This window comes from Phascolarctos cinereus, unplaced genomic scaffold, assembly GCF_003287225.1.
Source record: "Phascolarctos cinereus isolate Bilbo 61053 unplaced genomic scaffold, phaCin_HiC Scaffold_9;HRSCAF=440, whole genome shotgun sequence".
NCBI lineage: Eukaryota > Metazoa > Chordata > Mammalia > Diprotodontia > Phascolarctidae > Phascolarctos > Phascolarctos cinereus.
Window position 1 is genome coordinate 187,412,607 of NW_027556402.1, and position 26,144 is coordinate 187,438,750.

At 39.8% G+C, this 26,144-nt stretch overlaps 1 protein-coding gene across 1 annotated transcript in view; it reads left to right on the forward strand.

Moving 5' to 3' along the window:
- Nucleotides 1-5,367: 5,367 nt before the first annotated feature.
- Nucleotides 5,368-26,144, forward strand: part of SLC2A9 (solute carrier family 2 member 9) — a 314,145-nt gene continuing 293,368 nt past the window's right edge. Inside the window, exons 1-5 of the mRNA XM_020992085.2 lie at nt 5,368-5,699; nt 7,954-8,055; nt 12,629-12,707; nt 17,265-17,316; nt 19,217-19,278. Coding sequence (XP_020847744.2) covers nt 12,648-12,707; nt 17,265-17,316; nt 19,217-19,278 — 174 coding nt within the window. The 5' untranslated portion in view covers nt 5,368-5,699; nt 7,954-8,055; nt 12,629-12,647. The remainder of the gene's footprint in view (nt 5,700-7,953; nt 8,056-12,628; nt 12,708-17,264; nt 17,317-19,216; nt 19,279-26,144) is intronic.

The following is a 26,144-nucleotide window of genomic DNA, read 5'->3' on the forward strand; positions in this document are numbered from 1 at the left end:
CAGGCCAGCTTGTCCCATATACCCAAGCTTCAAAGCATGCATGTGTTGCCCGTCCACTGAACATCAAAAATTGGGGGAGGGGCAAGTTCAGACTATTCCTTTCACTTGCCTAATGCCAATGTTGTTGAAACTCATTTTGGCTGGTCCAATTCAATTCAACAAGCATTTATTAGACACCTGCTATGTGTTGGACACTAGGTAAAAACAAAGCAAAAAATTCTACATCCATTTGAATCTTGGCACTCATTGAAGGGCCAACTGCATGGCTTTGCTCTTCTGTGCGTGTGGCATGGTTGGGATAGGGAAAGAAGAATAAGGGCCTCAGAGGAGCCATTGGCCCCTGTGCTCTTGTCGGTGAGCTGACCCTTACCATACTGTGACCAAATGGAGTCATGGGGTCAAAGTGGGTTCTAGGGTCAGGAGAATTTCCCTATTTTCAACCTCTCCTGGAATTAGGGCTGATCTTTGGGGCAGATGGGTACCACCTACTACCAGTCAAGGAAGCATTTCAGTGCCCACCAAGGTCACCTGTCCACTTGTGAAGAAGACAAGCTAAAAAGTCTTGTGAGATGCTTAGAGATAGAATGTATTTAAAGTCGGAATTCCTGGGTTTGAGTCCCAGTTCCTATGCTTCCTAAATTGTGTAATTGTAGGAAAGTCATTTTGTCTCTCTGAGCTTCAGTGTCGTAGTCTATAAAATGAGAATAGTAATAATACTTGTACTGCCTACTTCACAGGGTTGTTATGAGGAATCAGTGAGATAATGGATGTGACAAAGCTTGATGACCATACTGCAGTACATGAATGTTATAGAGGGCAGAATTAAGTGTTGGACTATATTGTACAGCTTGGAGGGCAGCAAGGTATAGTGGATGGAGGGTTAAACTTGGAGTCAGGAAGACTTGGGTTCAGGCCCTGCTTCTGATACAAACTGACTACGAGACCACTATTACGTCATGCTACCTCTCAGTGTCCTAGGTAGCCCTCCATGGCCATGAATTGCAGAAGAATGAGCTATCTGCATTGGTGGAGGGGATTGCCATGACAGGGGTTCACAGCACACTTGTGAATTTAGGCCCTCTCTCCCCCCCTTTCCCTCCCAAGGGGACACCTGTAAAGGTTGTGGGTTTGAAGGTGTTCAGAAAAGAGGAATTAATATGGCAGCCTGCAGTTGCTGGGGAAAAGATTCTTAGTGTATTGCCTCCAAAGCTTAACTCCCTCATCAGGTGGCTCTTCTCACCCAAATGATGAGTCCTCATAGCTTCCTGAATAACTCATTTCCTTCCTTGGCATAATTAGCTTTCTGTCATATGGAAGACCACTACTAGGCCTTTGTAAAGTTACTGCTTAAAAGCATTGGACATTTGTTTTTTAACCTTAGGTCACATGGGGGTTAGCTCCTATGATCCCTTTTTCTCCTCTGTTAACTCTGAGACTTAGGAAGAGCATTTAAGTAAGCTTTCAATTATCTTAAAAGGTTTCAGGTGAATTTAAACAATAGCTTTTTGTTTTGATGATTTCAACATTTGCTTAGCTGACTTTTAATGCCTGCTAAAATCTAATTATATAAAATCTATACTCAATTTTTAAAACAAGTCTTTTTATCTACTGGAAACCATTAATCATCTAGCTAAGTTCCACTCCCAAAGTGGTCAGCTAATCACACACTAAGTGGTCTTGTAGGCAAAAAAAGAATTTCTTTTTTGTGCTTCTCCATTACGTGTAAGCACATCTTAAAAGTTTTTGCCTTTCTAGGGCATACTAGAGAATAATCTGAGGTACCTCTAACTCTTAGTTTGCCTGGAGTCTTTCAAGACTCAACTCTAATCTTCTTTTCTGTAGGAAGTCTTCCTTGGCATCCCATTATGAGATTGTTGTTGGATCTTTTTCAGTTGTGTCCAGCTCTTCATGACCTCATGGACCATATTATCGGCGGAGCTTTCTTGGCAAAGATACTGAAGTGGTTTGCCATTTCCTTCTCTAACTGGTTAAGGCAACCAGGTTAAGTGACTTGCCTAAGGTCCCATAGCTAATAAGTGTCTGAGGCTAGATTTGAATTCAGTTCTTCCTAACTCCAGGCCCAGTGCTTTATCCACTTCACCACCCAGCTCCTCCCACCTACTCTGTATTTATCTTGTATATACCTAGTTATTTACATGTTATCTCCCCCATCACATTGTGAGCATCTTGAAGCTAGGAGCAGTTTTTGCCTTTCTTTGTATCCCTAGTGCTTAGCACAGGGCCTGGGCAGCAGTAAGCACTTAATTCTTGTTTTGTCCTTTGTTTTCAAAAAGGATCAATGACATCATAGGGTGATGTCTTGACTCATGTGTGAATTGGATTTAAGTGAGGCAGAGTTGTACAAAGTCCTCAGCTTCACTCTCCCAGAGTCATCAGTGTCCCAGGGCAAAACCAAAGTCAAGATGAGTAATCATGGCCCCAGGATGCAGTGGATACTGACCAAGCTCTAAGCACTCCACAGAGCCTGCTTGAGCCATCTTCATAGCCATTGGAACAAATTGTTCTCATCTACCCATTCTACTAGGGGCAGTCTTCACATGCTTGGGGTAGACACTCCCCTAACTCCCCAGTGGGTTTGAGGTTTGGCAGTTATCCTCAACCTGGTTGAGTTCACCTGCTGAGATAGTTTACCCAGGTGTGGCCTCCATGCAAGCTACAGCTTCTTGGAGCCACAGGTAAGAGGTGAGTGCCAAGAAGACCCCAAAGGTGAATTGAGTAGCCCTGAAAAGGGCTCGGAAAACCCTTACATCAGAGGTGCAGATCCTCCTTAAACATTCCCTTGACTCCTTAGTAAATGTTTGTCGGCCAGCTGAGAGACAGCCTTAGTTCCCTGTGCTGTCTTTAGATGAAAGGATTTAGAGTTGGAAACGAGGCAAGCCTTTCATTTCCTAGAGGAGGAAACTGAAGCTTAGAGAGCTTAGGTGTTTTCCCCAAAGTCACTCAGATTGTAGGATGAAGATCCTGTCCAGAATCCAGGTCTTCTAACTCTATCTAAATCCAGGGCTTATCCCTTTGCATAAGTTCTATAAACAATTCTTTGTGTGTGTGTGTTGGTAAACAAACATCATAGGCAGCTAGGTGTCACACTGGACCGGAACAATGGGTCTGGAATAAGGAAGACTCATCTTCCGGAGTTAAAATTTGGTCTCAGACTCTTGCTAGTTTTGTGACCTTGGGCAAGTCACTTAACCCTGATGGCCTTAGTTTCCTCATCTATAAAATGAGCTGCAGAAGGAAATGACAAACCACTCCAGGATCTTTGCCAAGAATGCTTCAAATGGGGTCACAAAGAGTCAGACAACTGAACAACAACCAGCACAGAGCTGAAATCCTACTCTAGCTGGAAAGGGCCTTAGAGATTACCTTGTTCAGTGGTGTCAGACTCCAATGTGAAGGTGGGAGGGCCACTGCATTGTACACTGGGATCCCTGCAAGTTGCATATTGTCTTAGATGGATGACTCTGTTTGCATAATCCACTGGAGAAGGAAATGGCCAACCACTATCGAGTTTTTGCCAAGAAAATTCCATGTGGGTTCTTGAGAAGTCAGACACACGGTTAGGGTTAGGGAAGAAAAACAGAAAGCTGTAGTTCACAATCTTCCCCCCAGGGGTGGGGAACCTGTGGCCTTCTAGGTCGTCAGGTGCAGCCTTTTGACTGAGTCTAGGTTTTATAGAACAAATCCTTTTATTAAGGGGATTTGTCCTGTGAAGTTTGGATTCAGTCAAAGGGCCACTCTTGAGGACCTAGAGGGCCACATGTGGCCTCAAGGCTGCAGGTTCCCCACCCCTGTAAGTCTAGACCATCTCTGTTCACATTCTCCAAATCTTCCTGGATTAGCTCCTGGGGCTTTGGAAGCTACATTTAGCATTAAGTATTCACAGGATTGTAGCTCATGTACATGGAGAAACAGAATAACTGAGGCTGTCAGTGTTTATAATCTCACTACATTTTGCCACATCTGCCTTGGTAATTCACCTCTTGGTCAGGGTAGTTGGGGAGCCAGGACAAATTTTGCCCAGCTACCCCATGGTGCTCTGTGGCAAGGGAGAACTCCTTAACTATTAGAGCTGTGCAATAGAGAAATGGGAACCCTTAGGAGGTGTGTCTTATCCCTGGAGCTATTTAAGAAGAGGCTGAATGACAACTTGTCCGGCAGTGTCATGTAGAAAGGATTCTGGTTCAGGTCTGAGTCTTTGAAGTCCTTTCTGACTCTTAGAGTCTATATATAATGTATAGATGAGGAGACAGAGGCCTAGGAAAGTTATTGTTAATACTTGTGATGATGATAGCTCATATTTATATAGTGCCTTAAGGTTCCTAAGGACTTTTCCCTGTCATAATTAAGATCTATGTAGTGCAGATCTAATCTCTATATTACAGGTGAAGAAACAACCTCATCTAGGTACAATGACTCACCCAATATCACATAGTTAGTGTCAGAACCTAGACTTAAACCTAGGATGTCCAATTCCACGTTTAGGTCCATCTCAACATACTATAGCTATCTTATTTTTTTATTTATTTATTTTAGGCAGTTGGGGTTCAGTGACTTGCCCAGGGTCACACAGCTAGTAAGTGTCAAGTGTTTGGTCTGAGGCCAGATTTGAACTCAGGTCCTCCTGACTTCAGGGCCAGCGCTCTATCCACTGAGCCACCTACCTGCCCTGTACTATAGCTATCTTAGAGGGAGCTAGCTGGCACAGTGGATGGAGTGCTGGGCCTGGAAGCAGGAAGTTATGTTGTTGTTTAGTCATTTTTCAGCTGTGTCCTACTCTTTGTGACCCTTCTTGGCAAAGATACTGGAATAATTTACCAGTTCCCTTCTCTAGCTCATTTTACAAAGAGGAACTGAGACAAACAGGGTTAAAAGACTTGACCAGGGTCACACAGCTAAGTAAGTGTTTAAGCTGGATTTGAACTCAGGTCTTCCTGACTCCAGGCCCAGTGCTCTAACCATTTCATCTTCTATCTGCTGAGTTCAGATTTGACCTCAGACACTTAGTAGCTGTGTGGCCCTGAGTAAGTCCCTTAACTGCTATTTACCTGGGTTTCCTCTACTGTAAAGTGAGGATGATCACAACATCAACCTCCCAGGGCTGTTGTGAAGATCAAAGGAGATAATATTTTTTAAGCACCTAGTATATAGTAGGTGCTTAATAAATGCTCATTTCCTTTGTTTTAGGATGACAATGAATGATCAGCTGTTGTCCTTATATGTTGCTTTTAACTACTTTACAAACCCCTCACTTTTCTTGAGTTCCACTGAAGTCAGGACTCAGATCCTTTGGAATCGAGTCTTTCTGGTTTTGCTTTTACTTGTGCACTGCTTCCTCTTCAGTCAGTTAAGGTCCTCCCAGTCGTAACTAGGACCTTTTGTCTATGGCCGTGCTCCAGCACTTCAGGCTTGTTCTTCTCTGGAACCAAAGGATCCTTTCACAGGAGATTCTGCTCGCCAATTTCACCCTGAGTGCACCAACTCTGACAGGCAGTGCTTTGGTTGAGAGTTCTTGGTTGGAAAGCTGTTCAGGGAGTAGCTATCTCCCCACAGAAAGCATGTGTTTTCTTCTTGGGATCTTGGAGCCTTGATACTCACTTTACAAAGTAAAAGTTACCAGCTGCTGCCTGAGGAAGAGAGAAGACAGAGGCTCCTCAATCTTCTGGTCAGCAAGATAACAGGTACTGTCCATCCCAAAAGGCAAAACTCTTACCTTCCTGCCCTTCAGAGGGTCCCCTTTCCCCTGCCACTTCTTAGTGTTTTCTACTCTAGTAAGAAGAATTTCAAATCACCTTAAAAGTAATCATAATTGACAGGAAACAGAGTAATTTCAGCAAGAGGAAGCAAGGGCAGAGAACAGCTCAAATTTATTGAGACCGTTGCTATTATGCAAGAGGAAAAGGCTCCATTCCTTTTAGCAGAGTCAATACTTTCTTATCCAAATTCTCCCACATGTTCACAGTCTACGACATTTATTCCTAAATTGGTCAGCTCTGGCAGCACTATGGGATTCCTTTCCTCTGTGTGTGTGTGTGTGTGTGTGTGTGTGTGTGTGTGTGCGCGCGCGCGCACGCGTGTGTGTGTGTGTGTGTGCGCACGCGCGTGTGTGTGTGTGTGTGTGTGTGTGTTCCTTCCCAGAGCCTCTCTATATAACGTCAAAGCGCTAGCCAGTATAATGAGAAACATAAGAAATGTGACATCTTTGTTCTCCAAGGAGCCATCTCAGATCCACCATCTCAAGGGGAAGCATGTGGCATCTTGGATACAGAGTTGATCTCATAGTCAGGAAGATATTCATTTTTATCTCTTGCCTCTGATATACACTGGCTATCTGACCTTGGGCAAAACATGTGACCTCTTAGTGTACAAATTAGTACAATATAAAATGAGATGAGTGCAAAGGAGAGTCTCATAGCAGGTACTCTGGAGAAATTTAAGCAGCAAGAGAACATTTCAGTTGGTGGGAACAGGGAAGGTTTCATGGAAAATATAGTTCAACTGAGGTTTGAAGGATGAAAAGTATGTCAGTAGGCAGAGATGAGGCACTTGAATTCATTAAAACAATATAACTATTGAGCAGTATGTCGCTTCTTGGTGATCAGACTTCCAGGAGCCGGGCTCTGTTCCAGAGGGTTTAAGTTATTTCGAGTAAACAAAAATCTCTCTGTAAATGAAAAGGAATGTCCCAGCATCGGTGCATTGACTCTTTAGAATGAGTCCTTTGGCCCTCAATTGAGCTTGCAAACTCTTATTTTACAACAGTTCTGAAAAACTTGATATGGTTTTCCTATTCATAGCAGATCAATGGCCACAAATTAGGAAGAGAGAAGGGGATAGATTGCCAGAGGGAAACACACCAAGGACATCAGAGAGTGATAGCAGACATCCTGAAGTGAGGAAGACTATGAAAACTAGGACAAAAATAAAAACAAAAAAGCCACACAGAGAATTTGAAAAGGCCAGCAATTTGACTGTTACGACTGATTATAAGACTTGGAGGAGCAAACAGCTCCACACATCTCAGTGATGCCTAAGCACATCGCTGTAAGATGTCACTGCATGTATTGGGCTCTTTGTAACAATGACTTTGAGTGATCAAGAAAACATCATATCCTACCCATTATCCTCCATTTTCAGAAAGCAGAGAAATAGGTACTACTTTTCAGTGTTCCAGGGCTTAATACCACATTCTGCATAGGGGAGGCATTTAGTTAAGAAATGTTTATTGAATTAAAATACTAAATTTTAAGAAAGAATATTTTCATCACAAACGTTTAAGAAAAAAAAAATTTAATTGACCAAGATCCCCTGAATGAGTGACACCTTGCTTTTATCAGAGTTAGTTGTCAGTTAATACTTTATGAGGGATTAGTTGATATCTTAGCTGGGAGCGAGGACACAACACAGGGTAGAATCACAGAATCTAAGAGGTCTTATTATCATAGAGCACTATATTTGGGAGGGACCTTAGAGGGCCATTGGTTTAAGCTTTATGTGAGGCATGAATATTTATAACTTTCTGGACAAAAAACCATCCAGCTTCTATTGGAAGGCCTGAAAGTGATAGGGCAATCTGTTTGGGGGCTGAAGTAAGGGTAGATAACTAATGAAAGATGGGGGGAGTCAAGTATAGGAAAGGAGAACTGATAGGAGAGGCTGTATTTCACAATTTTCTTGTGGGCTGACCCTGAGCTTTTACTCAGATGTGCCATCAGTGATTTCCTCATAGGCCTTTATTCTCTTGTCCTTTAATTTTTGCCAATATTTTACTGTTTCTAAGTGCTGACACACTGCTGGATCTGTTGACATTAAGTTGAAATGGCTATCAATAACAGCCATTAATCATTTATCTCTTATCAAGACTCCTATCAAAGAAAACTTGAAATGGTGGGCGGGTGGAACTGGTTTAATCGTTAATATTTTCCCCCCCCTTAGTTTACCATGTTTCCCCATCATGATATTGGCAGCTCCTCAACATATGGGACTGGCTTGATTATTCTTTAGATGGTGACAGAAAAGCATTGCCCAGAATATTTGGTAAGTGATTTTTCTTGTTACTTTGGAGATATGTACATATGTATATGCCTGTGTGTGTATAATCCAATATAAGCATACATATAAATTTAACAACTAGAGATTTTTTGTGAAAAGAACTAAAATAAGTGATTTTTCCCCCTTCTAAATGCTACGCACTTAGAAATTCATTTCCAGTGTTTGGAAAATATGTTATATGGCAAATTTTAAATGATATTATGCAACAATTTACTTTCTGGAACTTTGTTCTAACTCATTGCCTCTTTCTTTAGTTTTTTTTTTTTAATAGAAACTTAAGTTTTCTTACTTGTAAAATGAGAGAATTACATTAGAGGGTTTCTATAGTTCTTTCTTGATTCAACCTTCTGAGTTCTATGTTCTAAGCTTTGTTCCGGCTCTAACATTCCATGTGATCAGTTCAAAGGTCTGTACCTACTTCATCATCAGCTGTATTGACTGGAAATGCAGTCAGCCTTTTTTTAAAATTACTATAGCAAGTGATTAACTAACTGGAATCTTTTTTAGAATCAGGTATTGAATTTAATTTTTCATTTACTGAGGGTTAATATCTGTTGTCCATGAATTTATCAAGACCTTTTGGAAAGCTATTTTCATTTTCAACCTATGTTACTTCTTAGGGTTGTCCAAACTCATTAACCATCTCACAACGTATGACTTCCTTTTATTAATCCTGAACTTACCTCTTGAAAGTGCCAAAAGTGGGTGGCCCACTGGAAACTGAAGGTGCCTTTTATGATGTCATAGGCTCTGAACATCTTTCCCCTTGGTGTAGTAGACAGAGCACTGCACTGGGAAGTCAGGAGACTTAGGCTTGGTCTCAGCTCTGTCACCAACTTGCCATGGGACTTTGTTGGACAAGACACTTTAAGAGGTACATCTGTAACTTGATGGGAAGACGTTGGAATAGATTTTATCTAAAGTCTCTTCCGTTTTTATGATCTATGATCAATTTTACTTCTACTTGCTTTATCTCTTCTTTGGGCATATGGCAAAAAAATTAGCACCAGGTATTTTTATAATATGTAGAGAGCAGATTTCAGGAAACCTGAGTGCAAGTATTGCTTCTAACACCTGCTGGCTGGGGGAACCTGGGCGAGGCACTCACTCTGCAGTACTCTAAGCAATTCTCTAATACTGTCAAAGTTTCAGAGAAGGGGCCGACCTGCATTGTTAAACAGAACTTCTTCCCTTGGTATTTTCCTCATACCAATGAAATCAAAGCTTCAGTCTCCATCCCTATCTGTTTAATTCAGCAATCAAAAATTTTGTTGTGATCACTTAAATTTTTTTGTCGTGAACTTAATCATGAATGAACACATTTTTTTTTTCCAACTAGTCATTAAGCATTTATTAAGCACTTGATATGTAACAATTGGGACAGCTGGATGGCACAGTAAATAGACTGCTGGCCCCGAAGCCAGGTAGACTCATCTTCCTAGGTTCAAATCTGGCCTTAAACACTAGTTGTGTGACCCTGGGCAAGTCACTTGACCCAGTTTGTCTCCGTTTCCTCGTCTGTAAAATGAACTGGAGAAAGAAATGGCAAACCATTCCAGTATCTCTGCCAAGAAAACCCTGAATGGGGTCATGAAGAGCTGGACAGGACTGAAACAAATGAACAACAATAATAATAACAATAACATATGCCTGGCACTGTGCCAGGCCCAGAGTTTACAATGATGTAGATATAAAATAGATAGTTGGTCTAATTTTTTTTAAATGTACAGAATTAAATGAAAAGAGTTATAGAACAGGACACAAAAATAAGGCAACTTTACCACATTTTGTTAAATTTAATGTCTAATTTAAAAAAAATTATTCTGAACTTAAACACAAAAAAAGAACATTTCCATATACAGAGCAGAAAATAAAAGAGGACTACATAGGAAACTATGAATCTTCATTTCATACAACTTGTTTTTTAAAAGTATATAATCAATTCCATACCTTACTTTTAAAACTATCCTGCTCATCTGACAAGTGGTTGCTGTTTGTGCTTCGTTCTGGAAGAGGACCATGACAGCAGGGAGAGAATACCATGACTGCAAGTGAATTGGATTTAAGTAAGGGAAGGCTATGCAAGGACACCAGCCTCACTTTCTCCTCTGGAGCCATCTGGGTCCAGTTTCAAGATATAGATCAGGATAACCAGAGATGATCTCAGATGCAATGGGAGACCTTGGACTTTTTAAGTTAAGGTCTTTCTCTGGTCTCACTTTCACTGAGGCAACACCCATCCAGTGATTAAGGCCAAGTAAGAAATGAGGTGAAGAATGACCTCTTTTTACCTAGTTAAAAAAAATCAATCTGGGAGGTGGAGACCCTAAAGGTTTCTGGCCAAAACAGAAACAATTGCTATTTACATTCACTCTGAGCCATTAGGGCCCAAACAATGACCTAGGCTGTTACCTACTTTTGGCCAGTCAAAGAGAACCAGAGTGATTAGGGTTTAAGACATAGTCCTTAAAAAAGAAATCTAGCCCACAAACCCAAAGATGTCTTGCAAGGTTTTAGCAATCAAAATTTACATTCTTTTGGGCAGAGGACCTGCAGGTAAGGGTATGATACCCCATGTGGACAGAGGGAGAGGAGGGAGGGAAAGTAGGGAGGGAGAGTACACCCATTTCAAACTAAAAAGAGGAATAAGGAATGAGGAAGAAGGTTGTATATGAAAGTGTCCACTTATATTACACATTTTTCTTTAACAAAAAAACCTACCTATTAAATCACGCCTACATAAACAAATATAATTGTTGTATTTGTGTCTTTGTCTTTTTCAGTAAAAAAAAAGCTGCTCTTTTCTATTTCTATAACTAATTCTTTCCCTCTCCCCAAGTAGAAACCCCCCTTTATAATAAATACGTAATAGTCAAGCAAAATAAACCAACACATTGGTCCTGTCTGAGACTGAATACCTGCTTCTGTACCTTGAGTTCATCACTTCTCTGCCAAGAGGTGAGGAGGTATTGCTCATCATTGGTGGTATGAAGGATAGTCATTAATATCCTGCAAATTTCATGGTTTTTGCACATCATCTTTATAAAAATTGACCATATAGGGGGCAGCTAGGTGGTACAGTGGATAGAGCACCGGCCCTGGATTCAGGAGGACCTGAGTTCAAATCCAGCCTCAGACCAAACATTTGACACTTACTAGCTGTGTGACCCTAGGCAAGTCACTTAACCCCAACTGCCTAAAAATAAAAAAAAGTTAAAAAAAATTGACCATATAATAGGGCATAAAAATTCATAAGCAAATATAGACAAGCAGAAAGATTAAACATACTATGCTTTACTTAATCCCTCACAATAAAATTATAATCAGTAAGAGGAATTTGAAGAAACAATTAATGAAAGCTTTAACTGGGGTGATGGTTGATTAAAAGAGATGTAGAGTCAGAATCAACAAACCTTGGCCAATTATTGCATGTGCACCCCTACCCTAACACACACCCACATTCAAGTCTAGTGACTCCCTGTTACCTCCAGGATCAAATACGAAATCCTCTGGCATTTAAAGTCCTTCTCAACCTGGCTCCTTCCTACTCTTCCAGTCTTTTTATACTTTAATCTCCATGTACTCCACATTTAAGCTGTGCAGGACTTCTTGCTGTTCCTGGCTTCCATCAAGACTCGGCTTGAATTTTACCTTGTGTAGGAGGTGTTTCCTGGTCCGTCCTACTGCTAGGGCCTTTCCTTCTGTGGTGTGTGTCTGTGTGTGTGTGTGTGTGTGTGTGTGATGGATAGTTGTTTGCAAGTTGTCTTCCCTATTAGAATGTGAGCTCTTTGAGGGTGGGAGCCATGTTTTGGCTAACTTAGCACAGTGACTAGTACATAGCAAACATGTAAGTCAGAGTAAAGATTTGAACTCAGATCATCCTAAAACTGATGCTATTTCTGTCAGTAAAGTATGGTAGGAAAAGTATTGAATCAGGAGTCAGAAGACCTAGGTTCAAATCTCAGCTTCATATACCTACCTTATTCTCTTAAGCCAGTCACTTGAACTTCATGGGTGTCAGTTTCCTCATCTGTAAAATGAGGGAGTCTAACTAAATGGCCTCTGAGATCTTCCATTCCTATATCTATGATTCTATGATCCACATGCTTCATTCCTTCTTCTATGTATTACTGTTTTAAAATCATTACAAATGCTGTTGTGACTAATCAAACACATATTCACTTTAAAGACTTACTGAAATCAAAATTCAAATCTGGCCTCAGTCACTTTAATGTCTATGGGATGCTGGGCAAGTCACTTAACCTCCCTTTGCCTTCATTTACTTAACTGTAGAATGGGAATAGTAACACCACTTACCTTGAAGGGTTACTGTGAGGATCAAATGAGAACACATTTATAAAGGAGTTCATAGTGCTCAGCAAATAGTAGGCATTATATAAAAGCTCAATCCCTTCCCTTCCCTTTCTCCCCCTCCAAAGTAGCTTTCTATATTTAGTAAAATAGCACAACTATTATCAGGTAGGGAGCTGAAAAACATTTTTATTTTTAAAAAGTTTGGGAACCATGAGTCTAATGGCATCCTCTTTTCCTTTAATAGGACAACCAGACAGACAGCCATGAAAGATGATGGAAAAGATGAAGGTTATAAAGAAGTTAAGGTGATGAAAAAGAAATTGGTCAGTACCTGTTTATTTTGTTATTGTTGTTGTTGAGTTGTTTCAGTTGTGACTGACTCTTTGAGACCCCATTTAGGGTTTCTTGAAAAGATACTGGAGTGGTTTATCATTTCCTTCTCCACCTTATTTCACAGATGAGGAAACTGAGGCAAAAAAAGGTTAAGTGACTTGCCCAAAGTCACACAGTAAGTGTCCAAGACCATATTTGAATTCATGAAGAGGAATCTTCTGATTCCAGGGCTAGCACTCTATCCAATGTGCTACCTAGCTGCCCTATTTCTTTATCTTTGTCTAATTAGGTTATCTCTTACAGAAGTGAGGCTAAGTGATTAGACTAATGTGAAGAAGGACATTTTCCTGAGTGGACCATAGAAGGCTGAAAATGCCTGGGTTTTCACGCTTGCTTTCAGACAAAACCATACTTTTGAACTTCCAAAGATGAAATAAGGCACTGGGTCCCTTTAAGAACCACATTTCTGTGTTTCTGTTCGGGCTGGTGGGTGGGGGAAAAATGGGGGATGAAGAGAGGGTTGGTCCAGGAGAGGACTGTACAGAGGGAAACCAGATCCAGCCAATAAGAGGAGTTTTTCAGTATAAGCCCACCTATGGGTCTGCTTATCTGAAAGGAAAGAAGACTATGCCTGAGGGAAACCTATCTGGGAAAGTTGTCCTTATAGCCCATGGGGCTGTCAGAGGAACTCATCAGCTGGAAGCTGTCGCAAAAACCAAAACCAAAACCAAACCAAAACCAAACCAAACCAAAACAAAACCAGACCCTGGGATGGGGCAAGGAACATTTACTCTTAGTGGGGAGGGAGGTCAGCTCCTTACCAGTTAGGGGGCTGTTGTTTCAAACTCACAGGAGGACTGGTGGGCACTCAATGGGAGCAAAGAATTCTTATACAACCAACTGCTGAGACAGAGGCAGAGATGGGGATTCAGCCAACTCTTGGCTGGCTGACTATCAGTTACTTTATCAGCTGTGGCTGCTGGAGGCCAGGGGGGTCTGGGAGGTAGCCTGTGGAACTGGTCTTCGCGTTTCTCACCCTCCCTGATTTAGAGGAGGGGTGGAGAGAGACAGAGAGAAACTTTTCATTCAGCCTCATCTCAGAATGGTCATTGGGGATGGGATAGGAGACAGGAGGGAGAGAAAGAGAACAGAAACATTACAGAGAGAGTGTAGTGAAAATGGTATTGGGTACTGAAAGTCAGAAGACTTGGGTTTAATGTCTGGCTTTGCTATTTACTTACTTATATGACTTTAGGCAGTTACTTCTCCTCTCTGGGAGTCAGTTGCTTCGTCTGTAAAATAAGGGTGTTGCATTCATTCTCTAAGGTCCCTTCCCACTCTATGTCCAATGATCAAATGGTCCCATGAATGATGATTCCCTCTCCCACCAGTTCTTGAAGCCTGATATAAACAGAGGATTGGTGGTGCTAGTGGGGGGGGTGGTGGTGGAATGAGGATAAGGTGGGTAAATATAAATAACAATAATATATGTAAATAACAATTATATATATATAAAACAATAAAAGCAATCTAGCGATCAGTTTCATCATTGAAGGTCCTCTTTGCACCCATGTGGATAGTCACAGCTTCTCACCTTTAGTAAATGGTGTCCTGGGTCACTGTGGCTAAAAAGATTTATCCTGTGGGGCCAGATGTCAGGTGATGAGCCTCTATCCCTATCTAGGCTGGTTTTGGAGTGACAGATACACAGTCCAACATGAGCCTTGTTCTTGAATCCTTTTCAGTTTAGTAGAAGGCTTGTATTGTTCGGTTACAGCCTTCAATAACTGTGTCATGTCCATGCCACAATGAATCATTGGAGGGCCATTAGTTAAGGTACCATCATCATCATCCCTGACATATAGGGATTTTCAAAGCTGTTTACATCCATTATCTCATTTGACTCAAGAAGATTGATTATAAATAATATTGAACATGAATACAGTCCACTAAACTTAATCTGCAATTATTTACATTTAAGTAAATGAAATTAAACCCATAAAATGTTATAAGTTTTCAGTCCTTCTAAATCACCATCAGGTTTCTTTGTCTATTTCCCTTCACTTTTCCATTTATAGAGTCATAATTCATGCAAACTCTTTTTCTGGATCTGTATTTCTTTTCTTTTTTCTTTTTTTTTGCTATGTACTACATCTTTCCATATTTCCTTATATAGATTCCTCATATTTGTCAATCTTAATTATGTCATATTATGTTATAGTATTCCATTAAATTTATGTACCATTAATTTGTTCAACCATTTCCCAATTGTTGGGTTTTAGTTTGCTTATAATTTTGTTTTTGTTTTTGTTAATTATATATACTGCTGCAATGAAAACCTCTGAATAGATAGCTTTTAAAATAAATTTGTTTTGTGTTATTTTTGCATCACCAAATTTTCTCCCTGTACATCTCTCTCCTCTTTCAGAAAGTGATACCTTACATATTTTTTCTTTTATTAATGTATCCCTTTTCCTCCTAACTTTCTGCTTCCCCTCTCATGAGCTAATTAAAGGGAAAAAAAAGCCCTTAATACATAGAAACCTAGTTTGGCAAAAACAAATCCCCATATCAGCCATGTCTGAAAATATATCTTTCTGAATTTTAAATTCAGAGTGGCATATTTCATCTTCGTTCTTTTATACTCATTGAATTGATTAGAATTCTGAATCTTTCAAAGTTTTTTCCTTTCTAATATTGTTATCATTGCATAGATTATACTTATTCTAATCACTTGACTTGGCATCAGTTCATATAAATCCTCCTACTTTTCTCTGAAATATTTTGTTATTTCTTGTGACACAAAAACATTCTGTTACATTACAATTTATTTAGCCATTTCTCAGTAAGAGGACACCCCTTTAATTTCTATTTTTTGGCTCTCATGATATACATATGTCTTTTTCTTATTTCTTTGATTTTTTTTCCCCAGTAGTGGTGTAGTTGGATCAAAGGGTTTGTACAAGTCGGTAACTTTTGGGAGCATAATTTCAAATTGCTTTCTAGTATAGCTGGATGCCCTCCAACACTTGACATTTTTCACTCTTGCATCTTTGTCAATTTGATGGTTGTGCAGTGGGACCTCAATTAGATAGTTTATAACTATCTAATTATTAGATATTTAGAACATTTTTTTCATGTGATTGTTGATAGCTTAGATTTCTTCCTTTGAAAACTGCCTGTTCATACCTATTGGAGAATGACTTTTAGTTTTATAGAGTTAAATCAGTTTCTTATATATCTTGGACATGAGACCTTTATCAGAGAAATTTGCTTCAAAGCTTTTCCTTCAGTTCTTTTTCCTTTTAATTTTAGCTGCATGAGATTGTGCAAAAATGTTTAAATTTTATGTAATCGAAGTTGTCCATTCTATCTTGTTTACTCATGAACTCTTCTCCTACCCATTGATCTGAAAGGTAATTTGTTCCTTGCTCATCTAAATTTGTTTGTGATATGACCTTTCACATTTAGGTCATGTATCTATTTAGAGTTTATCTTGGTATATGGTATAAGGTGCTAATCTAAACCTATATTTTTTCAGACTATTTCCCAGCAGTTTTTGTCAAATAATAAATCTGTCCCCAAGAAACTGGGCCCTTTGAGTATATGAAACACCATGACACTGCTTATTTGCTTCTGTGTATTGTATACCTATTCTGTTCCACTGTTACATCTCTATGTCTCTCTGTCTTACATTTTTTCCCCTGATATTTTCAGGATATATTCTCCACAAGAGAATTGAAGTCAGAGGATCATCTCTCTTGCTTGTCATTTATTTTTTGGATGATGTTGAACTAGTCATTTCTATCTTTATGGACCTCAGTTTCCTTATTGCTAAAATGAGTAGTTGGACTAGATGACCTCTGAGGTCCTTCTTTATATCTAAAGCTCTGATCCTACGAATGCTTGGTTTGACAGGTCTGATTATTTTGGCAACTGTTACTCTGTCCTGCCATATTATTTTCCAAAAAGATTATGTATGTTTGCAGTTCCAACACTAATGGATTAATTTTTCTGCAACCCTGCCAGCATTGAATCTCATTGCTTTTAATTCTTTTTGTCCATTTGAAGTGTGGGAGGAGGTATGGCAATGCTGTTTAAATTTGTGTTTCTTTGACTTGGCCCAGATGAACATTTTTTCCCAAAAGATTATTAACAATTTGTGTTTCCTCTTTTGGATAACATCAGCTCATATCCTTTGACCATTGTCAATCTATCCACTGTGGACTAGGAAATATCTTTATAAAATTTTAACAGTTTTCTGTGTGGGTGTGTACACACACGCACATATACCCACTATATTCTTTATATATTTTAGATGTCAGATATTCACCACATTTGCCATAAATATTAATAATCAACTTTAAATTTTGATTATATATTTTATATAGAATTAAAAATTTAAATATAATTAAGTATTTTGATTTTACCACTAATAATTCCTTTCATTTATTGAATGGAAAAAAACAATATTATACCCCTTTCATTTGATTCTTCAATAACTCTATGAGATAGACAAGATATTTATTACTTTCCTCATTTTGTAGATGAGGAAATTGAGATCCAGATGGATTAGGTGCCTTTCTCAAAGTCATACAGGTGAGTCTTTAATTTTGTGTCATTATTACATTTAGTTAGACATAGTCATAGTCCCTGTTATACTCCATGGTGTCGTGGAAGTAACTTTAAGTCCTCAGTGGCAATGGTGGCAGGGTAGAGAGCAAATTATGTATGGGATCTCCTACGAAGCTGAAAATGCTTCAGGAATGGACCAATGATGGGTAATATGGCTGTCTTCCAGGACCTGGCCCAGTTAAATGTGCACAGTTTCATTTTTAGATTGGTCACTGGCTAATAAAACTTTTGGCTAGAGCAACTCATTAAAACACTAATAGCATGTGAAGGGATTACCATTTCTGTTGCTTTATGTGCCAACAGAGGTAAAATGACAGCTCATTTAAGGCCTTGTATTGTATAATTATAGAATGTTATAGCTAGAAGGAACCTATTTTTCTACCTAATCAAAACTTCTTTATCCTGAGTCTCATTCCTCTGGGACCATGATTTCTGATTAACAAGTTGAAAATTTAGTAATACATGCCAAGGTGTCCATAAGAAAAAGACAAGAAAAAAAAAGTTTTGTTTTTCCTTTTACTTCAATGGAGGAAGGGTAGAAAGGAGAGATTAATTATAAAATAATAAAATTTAACACAAAAAATGAAAAATGGGATTTCCCTGAGAAGATGCCTTAACTCAGTGGTGAGGCCTTCCTGAGGTTAGATATTTGGAGGCAGGGAAATATTACATAGTAACCCCCTCCTTCATGATGATGGTGATGATGGAGAAGAGATGAAGAAAAAGGAAAAGGAATAAGAAACACTTTAGGAACTCTATCTCCAAAGAAGGAAAGCTGCAAACAGCAAAATCATAGGTTGAAAGCTAGAAGGGACCTCAGAGGCCATCCAATCCAAACCCTTCATTGTACAGATGAGGAAACAGAGGCAAAGAGGGGTTAAGTAACTTGCCCAGAATCACACAGGCAGTTTGATTGTGGGAATTGAACTTGTATCTTCTTGACTCCAGGTCTAATCCTTATCCACTAGACATCCATAATAAGCCAAGGAGAAGCTCATTTCTAGTTTATCCAACAGCATCCTACCTATCCAGGCAAACACACACACACATACACATGCACTTGTATTGGAATCTGCCACTACTTTTATGAGAACACTGTCCTGGAAAAAAACAAACAAACAAACAAACAAAACACATTGGTGTTAGTTTAGAGTGCTTGGCTCCTACTAACTGATGCTATGACTTTACCTAAGTCATTTCCCCTTTTAGGTCTCCAGAGTTCTCATTTGTAAAATGAGGGAGCTGGATTAGATCACTTTACACACTTCTTCCCAGTTCTGATAGTCTAAGTCCTAGACCTTCAGAGTCTCCAGTGCCTTTCGCCTAGATAGCTGCACAGCACACATATCTGAATCTTCCACCCCAGAATTTAAACTTAAGTCACTAGGTAGCGTCCGGAAGGAAAGAAGGAAAGAAGGAAGAAAGGAAAAGGAAAGCAGGCTTGTTTGCTCATACTTAGATTCCTGATTTCCGAGATGACTGTTTCCCTCTTGCGGTCTTGCCTTGTTATTACAACTGGTTAGTTATAATTATGTTAAAAGAGAAAAGTTGCCCATATCCTGTTTAGTAGGGGTGAACACATTTCCTGTGTGGATCCTGCCTCCCTTCCTGTGGACTCTGCCTTCTTGCGAAGTGTGGGGGAGTGCCTTGGTAATTTTGCTGTCACTTTCTATTCCTTGTTCCAGGCAGCGGTATTGCTGGGATAATTGCTAAGCTAGGCAATTAGCTACTAAAGTCAGCACGATCCTCCATCTATCTTAAAACAAACAAACAAATATTTACTACATGGATTACTCTGCCCAGAGATTAGCTCCTCTTGCACTTGGCACCAGAAGGGAGCAAGGCAATATGTTTCTAATTCCAGATAGAGAGCAGCCTGAATGTGAACACCTGATGAAAAGAATTTCAAGTGTGAAAAAAAGTAAGGTAAAGAAATCTACTTCTGGAGGATTTCAGGAGCCGTGGTAGTAGGAATGTGGCTCCTGGAGTCTTGAGCCTCAGTTTTTCGAGCTCTTCTGGTAGCCCGGAAATGAGAGGGAGCTGGGAACTTCATTACCCTTTCCTGCAGTTGGGGTTTCTCTGACGTTTTCTCTGATCCCCCTTTCCCTACCTCTTCTTCTGCCCCTTCCCAAGGATCAAAGCTCTCCCTGCTACTTGTCTCTTAAGATTCTGGGACAGAAGGGATTTTTGTCCATTCTCCATTAAAAATAAAGTCATATGGAATTGGTTTATAACTTACTTAGTTAAGCTCTTTGAGGGCAGGGGACTATTTCATTTTTATATGTCATATCTTCTTTACTGTTCTTCCTTCCCACCTAGCATAGTGCCTGGCACCTAATCAGTGTGTAATGAAAGCTTGTTAACTTGACTTATGGGGAGGGGGTGTACTGTACATGTGCATAAAAGTATTTCACAAGGCAGAATGAGACAGAAACAAAGGATGGATCCAGACAAAATATTTAAAGCACCTTGAGGAAGGCAAAATCTTTTTCTGTTGGATTGGGGCTGTGGGATGAAGGAAGTCTTAATGGAGAAGGTTGTACCTGATCTAAGGTTTGAAAGAAGAGAAGAATTTTATCAAATATTGGGTTCCAGGAACGAGGAATAGAAAGCTGACGGGAGACCATATGGTACAACCAAGTTAGGAATTAGTTATTAATCCAGTTTGGCTGGAATATAGAGTGAATTCAGGAGTAAAATATGAAATAAGGCTGATATTTTATCATACATATGATAGTCAGCCAATGTCTCATTTTGGTGAGAACACTGATATGATTATGTTTGTGCAACAGGAAGAATCTTTTTGCTGATATAGAAGGAATGATCAAAGAAGAGGAAAGCTGAAGGTAGGGAAAACAGTTAAGAGGTTGTTAAAAGGACAACAATGATTTAATACCAATAATTCAAATTATGTAGTCCCTTCATGGTTTAAAAGTATTTTCATACATAGTATCTTATTTGATTTTGACAATAATCCTATGAGGTTGACAGCAGAAATGTATTTTCTTCGTATGACAGATGAAGGAATTGAGGCTCAGCGTGGTTAAATGACTGACCAAAGGTCACAGAGCTATGTTGTTGTTATGGAACCCAGGTCTCCCAACTCTCAGTCCAGTATTATTTCTACTATATTACATATAAGTACTATTCCATAATGGTGCCAGAGTACAAGAGACCTCCATTAAAGAGAATCGTGGGGGGAAGGGTGTGGAGAGAGGACATCCCTTAGGCCCATATGAAGTTATTCCTGGTCCAAACTGTCAAGTCCTTGTTGTTTTCAGTCTCTGAGCCTTTCCATTTTGTGCCCTTTAACCCTTGGGGTGACTTCCTTGCTAGGTATTCAGTGCCCTCTTAATCTGATCTCCTAAATCTTCCTTAGTACGCCCTCATCAAAACTTGCTCTCAGATTTCTGCTTCACTTACTTCAATGTACTTCGCCAAATTCATGATCTCATTGACGTAAGTGCTTGGTTCACTGGTACAGATAGTAACTCGCTCGTGCTTTCTTATTGTGTGTGACTGTTGTCTATGTGTCCCATGAATCCTTCACAGACAATCCACCCAATGACCTGGAGATGCTCCTCTGATCTCATCTTTCTGTGGGATTAAGAATAATATTTGGGATTTCCCTCTGAAATTTTTCATTCTTGTTACTTGACTGACCCCCACCCACCCTCTTTCTCTGATCTACATTTCCTGGCTGTATCCCTTATGCCGCTTCTTTCAGGCAAGTTACTGTTGATAATATACTACAGCCTAATTATGGATGACATGTACTTGTCCACGGATTTGAGTTTTCTACAGTTTTGATTCTTTGGCAATGTGGTGTTCCATGATGTATAGCCATATGGTTTTCCTAGAAGAATGTTGGAGAGATGCATGGTGATCCCTCTCAAGTAGATTCACGTTTTAATATGGATCAAACTTATACCTGAAAATTTAACTTAGAATTGGGAGTCAGTAGACCAGTGGTCAATTCAGGCCATACCACAGAACAACTGTGACCTTTTACAAGCCACTTCCTTTCTTTGAACCTCAATGTTCTCATCTCTAAATGAGGGGGCTGGACACCATAATATTTAAGATTCCTTCTAGTTCTGGCATCTAAGGTGAAAGAGAATGAGGTCAAAGGTGACTGAGGTTTTGAACCAGGCAAATTGCAAAAATACTGATACCCTTAACAGAAATAGGGAGTTTAGGAAGAGTAGATTTAGGGAGAAAAAGGAGTTTAAATTTGAACATACTCAACGAGGTGGAAATGTCCAGCAATTGGTGATATGAAATTAGAATTGAGGAGAGATGTAAGGGTTGCATATGGCTTGGAATCCATAGATTTGGGAGTTATCTGAGAAAAGATGAATGCATGGGAAATTCTGCGATCGCTAACTGTACAGAGAGAAGAGGGCACAGGACAGAGGAATAAGCATCAGCAAGCATTTATTAAGTAGTATGTATTACATTGTGCCACTCTACATGAGCTAGGAGCGAAGGTACTCTTAGCATGCTAGGAGTGCTACAACTAACCAATCAATGACCACGTGTTAAAGTATGTGTCCGGCACTGTGTGCTAAGTGCTAAGTGTTAAAAGAAAAGAAAGGAAAGGAAAGAAAAAAAAGCACAGACATTCTCTGACCTCATGGTGCTTGCATTCTAATAGACAGGACAACATTTATTTAAATAGGAGCATACAAGATCCACAGAGAGCCATGGGAAGGTAATCTTAAAGAGAAAGGCAATAGCATGAGGAGAGTGGGAAGAGTAATTTACAGAAGGTGGTATTTGAGCTGATTCTTCCTACAGGAGGCCAGAGATTTTGGAGGGAGAACATTTTAGGCATGGGAGGTGGGGGTGTTGCCATTGCAAAGTTATGGAGATGAAGAAGATCAAGAAGGCCAGTATGGCCTGTAGAATATGTGGAGGGAAGTGACCTGTAAGAAGTTTGGAAAAGTGGGAAGGGGCCAGGTTGCTAAGAGTTTTAGATGCCAAACAAAGGAGTTTATATTTGATCCTAGAGATAACAGTGAGCCCCTGGAGATTATTTAGCAGGGGTGACATGGTTAGACCTCTAGTTTAGGAAAATCAGTTTGACAGCTATGTAGAGAATGAACTAGAGAAGAGAGAAACCAGAAGCAGGCAGAACAATTAGAAGGCTATTGCAGTAGTCCAGCCTATTGGAGGCAACTGGGTGGCTCAGTGGCTGGAGCATTGGGCCTGGAGTCAGGAAGACCTGAGTTCATATCTGGCCTTAGACACTTAATAACTGTGTGATCCTGGGCAAGTTACTTAATTGCCATCAGCCTCAGTTTCTTTCATCTGTAAAATGGGAATCCCAATAGCACCTCCACACACACACAGGGCTGTTGTAAGGAACAAATGAGATAATATTTGTAAAGCACTTAACATCATTGTGTTAAGTGTTCCTGGGACATGGTAAGACTTTAATAATGCTTATTTCCTTCCTTCCTTCCTTCCTTCCTTCCTTCCTTCCTTCCTTCCTTCCTTCCTCCTTCCTTTCTTCCCTTCTTCCTTCCTTCCTTCCTTCCTTTCTTCCCTCCTTCCTTCCTTCCTTCCCTCCTTCTTTCCTTCATTTTTTCCCTCCTTCCTTCCTTCCAGGTAAGAGATAACAATGATGTGAATTAGAGTGATGGCTGCATGAGTGGAGAGAAAGGGGTAGATATAAAAGATGTTGTAGAGAAAGAAATAACAAGGTTTGGTGGCTGATTGGATATATAGGATGAGGGAGAGTGAAGACTTGAGGATGGCACCAAGGTATTGAACATGGGTGACTGGAAGGATGGTGCTGCTCTTGAAGTTTGGAACAAGAAGAAGGTAGGAGCGAACTGGGAGAGAACAGGGTCATGAAAATCCAGAGAAGAGACAGGAGGAGAAAGTGATCAAAGTGTCAGATGCTCCCAGGAAGTTAATAAGTATAAGAACTGATAAAGGGTCATTGGATTTCTCATTTAAGAGATAATCAGTAACTTTGAATAAAGTAATTTCCTTTGAGTAATGAGGTCAGAGCCAAACTGGAGAGAATTTAGAAGACAGCAAATGGAAAGGAAATGGAGCCATCTGGTATAGGTTGACATCTCATATAATAGCTAGCTTTCTCAAGGTGTTTAGTTTAGAAGAGGAGAGTTATAGAATAATAGAAGGAATGATGGGATCTTGTGAGGGTTGTTTGGGATGGAGGAGACATGGGAAGGAACTAGCAGATAGGGAAATATTGAAGATTAAAGAGAGAGTGGGGATGATAATGATGCACTTTGCTTGAGAAGATGACAGGGGAGGGGATCAATGGTGCAGGTGGATATAGATTTCCATGAGAGCAAGAAGATGGAAGAAGTGTGATATGAAAAAGTCTAATATTCAGGGAATTTTGGTAACAATAGAACAAAGGTACCGTAGGGTATGATGGAAGAGGAAGGCAAGGCAGGAAAAAGGATTGGAGTGTAGAAAGGTTGAAGTAGACCGAGATGAAGTAACAGGGAGTGATAGCAGTGGAAGGGATTTTTTCCTAGGCAGCCTTGGATTCTGAGTCACAGAGATGAACAGTCAATAAATTCACTGGTTCATTTATTGACTCAGATATTTTCTATGGGAGGCTTTTATGTTCTCTGTTAGGGCTATAATCAAAATACAGGCCCAAGAAAGGAAGGTAGAAAGGCTGGTTAAATGGAAACCAAGACTCTCTGTTGAATAATCTAACAGTCAAAGGAATATTTATTTCCTCGGTCAAAATTTTGTATATCTTATCTCTAAACATACATAGATGCTCAATAAAAAACTTTCAGATAGATTGACATGATTGACTGAACCTTTGTCATTTGGGAGGAGCTGTGTGACTGGAAATGCTGAGAGCCTTCTCTACTTTCAAGCCATGTAAAAATGAAATTTGGCCCTGCATATACTCAATCATTAAGCTAATGGTGATACCTAGGACCCAAATACAATCAAATGACAGAGGTGGAAGAGACATTAGAATGTAGAACACAGAGAACTAGAGATTCAAGGGATCTTATGTCTCAGAACATAGAATTTCAGAGCTAGAAAGAATCTTAGGACGTGAGATCAATCAATCTGTCAATCAGCAAGAATTTATTAAGCTTCTACTATTTGTCAAAGACTGTTCTGGGTATCAAGAATGCAAAAACAAAAATGAAATAGTCCCTGCCCTCAAAGAGCTTACATTCCTTTGATGGAATACATGTAAGTAAATACAAAATATATATAAAGTAAATCAAAAGTAATTTTTTGGGGAAGTTACCAACAACTGGATGGATTGTGTTAGACTTTCTATAGGAGGCTGAATCAATCTAATCAGTAAACATTTATTAAGTACCTACTATGTGCCAGGTGCTGTGCTAAGTGCCATGGATACATAAAAAAAGGCAAAAGACAGTCCCTGCCTTCAAGGAGCTCACAATCTAATGAGGGTGACAACAAACAACCAAATACATACAAAGTAAGCTATATAGAATGCAAAAGGAAATACTTAACAAAGGGAAGGCACTGGAATTAAGAGAGATTTAAGAAAGGCTTCCTGTAGAAGATGGGATTTTAGAAGCTAGGGAAGCCAGTAGGTGGAGATGAAGAGGGAGAACATTCGAGGCATGGGGGACAGCCAGAGAAAATGCCCAGAGCAGAGAGAGTCTTTGGTTCATGAAACAGCAAGGAGGCTAGTGTCACTGGATTGAAGACTATGTGATAGGGTGTAAAGGACTAGAAAAGTAGGAGGGAGGCTAGGTCATGAAGGGTTGTGAATGCCAAACAGAATATTTTGTATTTGATTCTGGAGGCAATAGAAAACCAATGGAGTTTATTGAAGGTGTGTATGTGTTACATGGTTGGATCTGTGCTTTAGGAAAATCACTTTAGCAGCTGAATGAGGGATGGATTGAACTAGAGAGAAACTTGAGGCAGTAAGCTATTGCAGTAGTCCGGGTATGAGGTGTTAAGGGTGTGCAACATGGTGGCATGTTTCAAAGATGGAAGAGAGGTGTTATAAAGGTGAAATCAACAGACTTTGACACATATTGGCTATGGAGGATGGGGAGAGATAGTAAAGAGTCAAAGATGACTCCTAGGTTGTGAGTTTGAGAGACTGGGAGGATGGTGTTGCCCTCCTAGTATCAGGGAAGGTAGGAATAGGGGGAGGGTTGAGAAGAAAAGTTAATGAGTTCTATTTTGAGTTTAAGATGTCTAAAAGGCAGTTATAGAAGCAAGATTGGAAGTCAGCAGAGAACTTGAGGCAAGAAAGATAGATTTGAGGGTCATAAGAATTGAGATGATAATTAAATCCATGAGAGTTGATGAGTTCATAAAATGAAATAAGGAAATAGTATGGAGGGAAAGAAGGGAATGACTCGGGACTAACTCTGTAGGATATCAGTGTTTTGAGGGCAAGATCTGGATGAAGATCCAGCAGAAAAGACTTGAGAAGAAGTACTCAGATAAGTAGGAGGAGAACCAGGAGAAAGTGTATCCTGAAAACCTAGAGAGAAGACAGTATCAAGGAGAAGATAGTGATCAATAATGTCAAAGGCTACAGAGAGTTCAAGAAGAAGGAAGATTGAGAAAAAGCCATAGGATCTGGCAACTAAGATCACTGGAAATTTGACTTTGAGCTGAGAGCTTTGAAGGAGGCTAGGGAGTTCAAAGTGTGAAGGGGAGAAGGTTCATTCCAGGCTCAGAGCATGCAGAGATTTTACAACACAAAACAAAGAACTTTGGAGCTGGAAGGGACCTTTGAAATTAGCACCTAGAATTTTGGAAGTAGAAGATCTTTATAG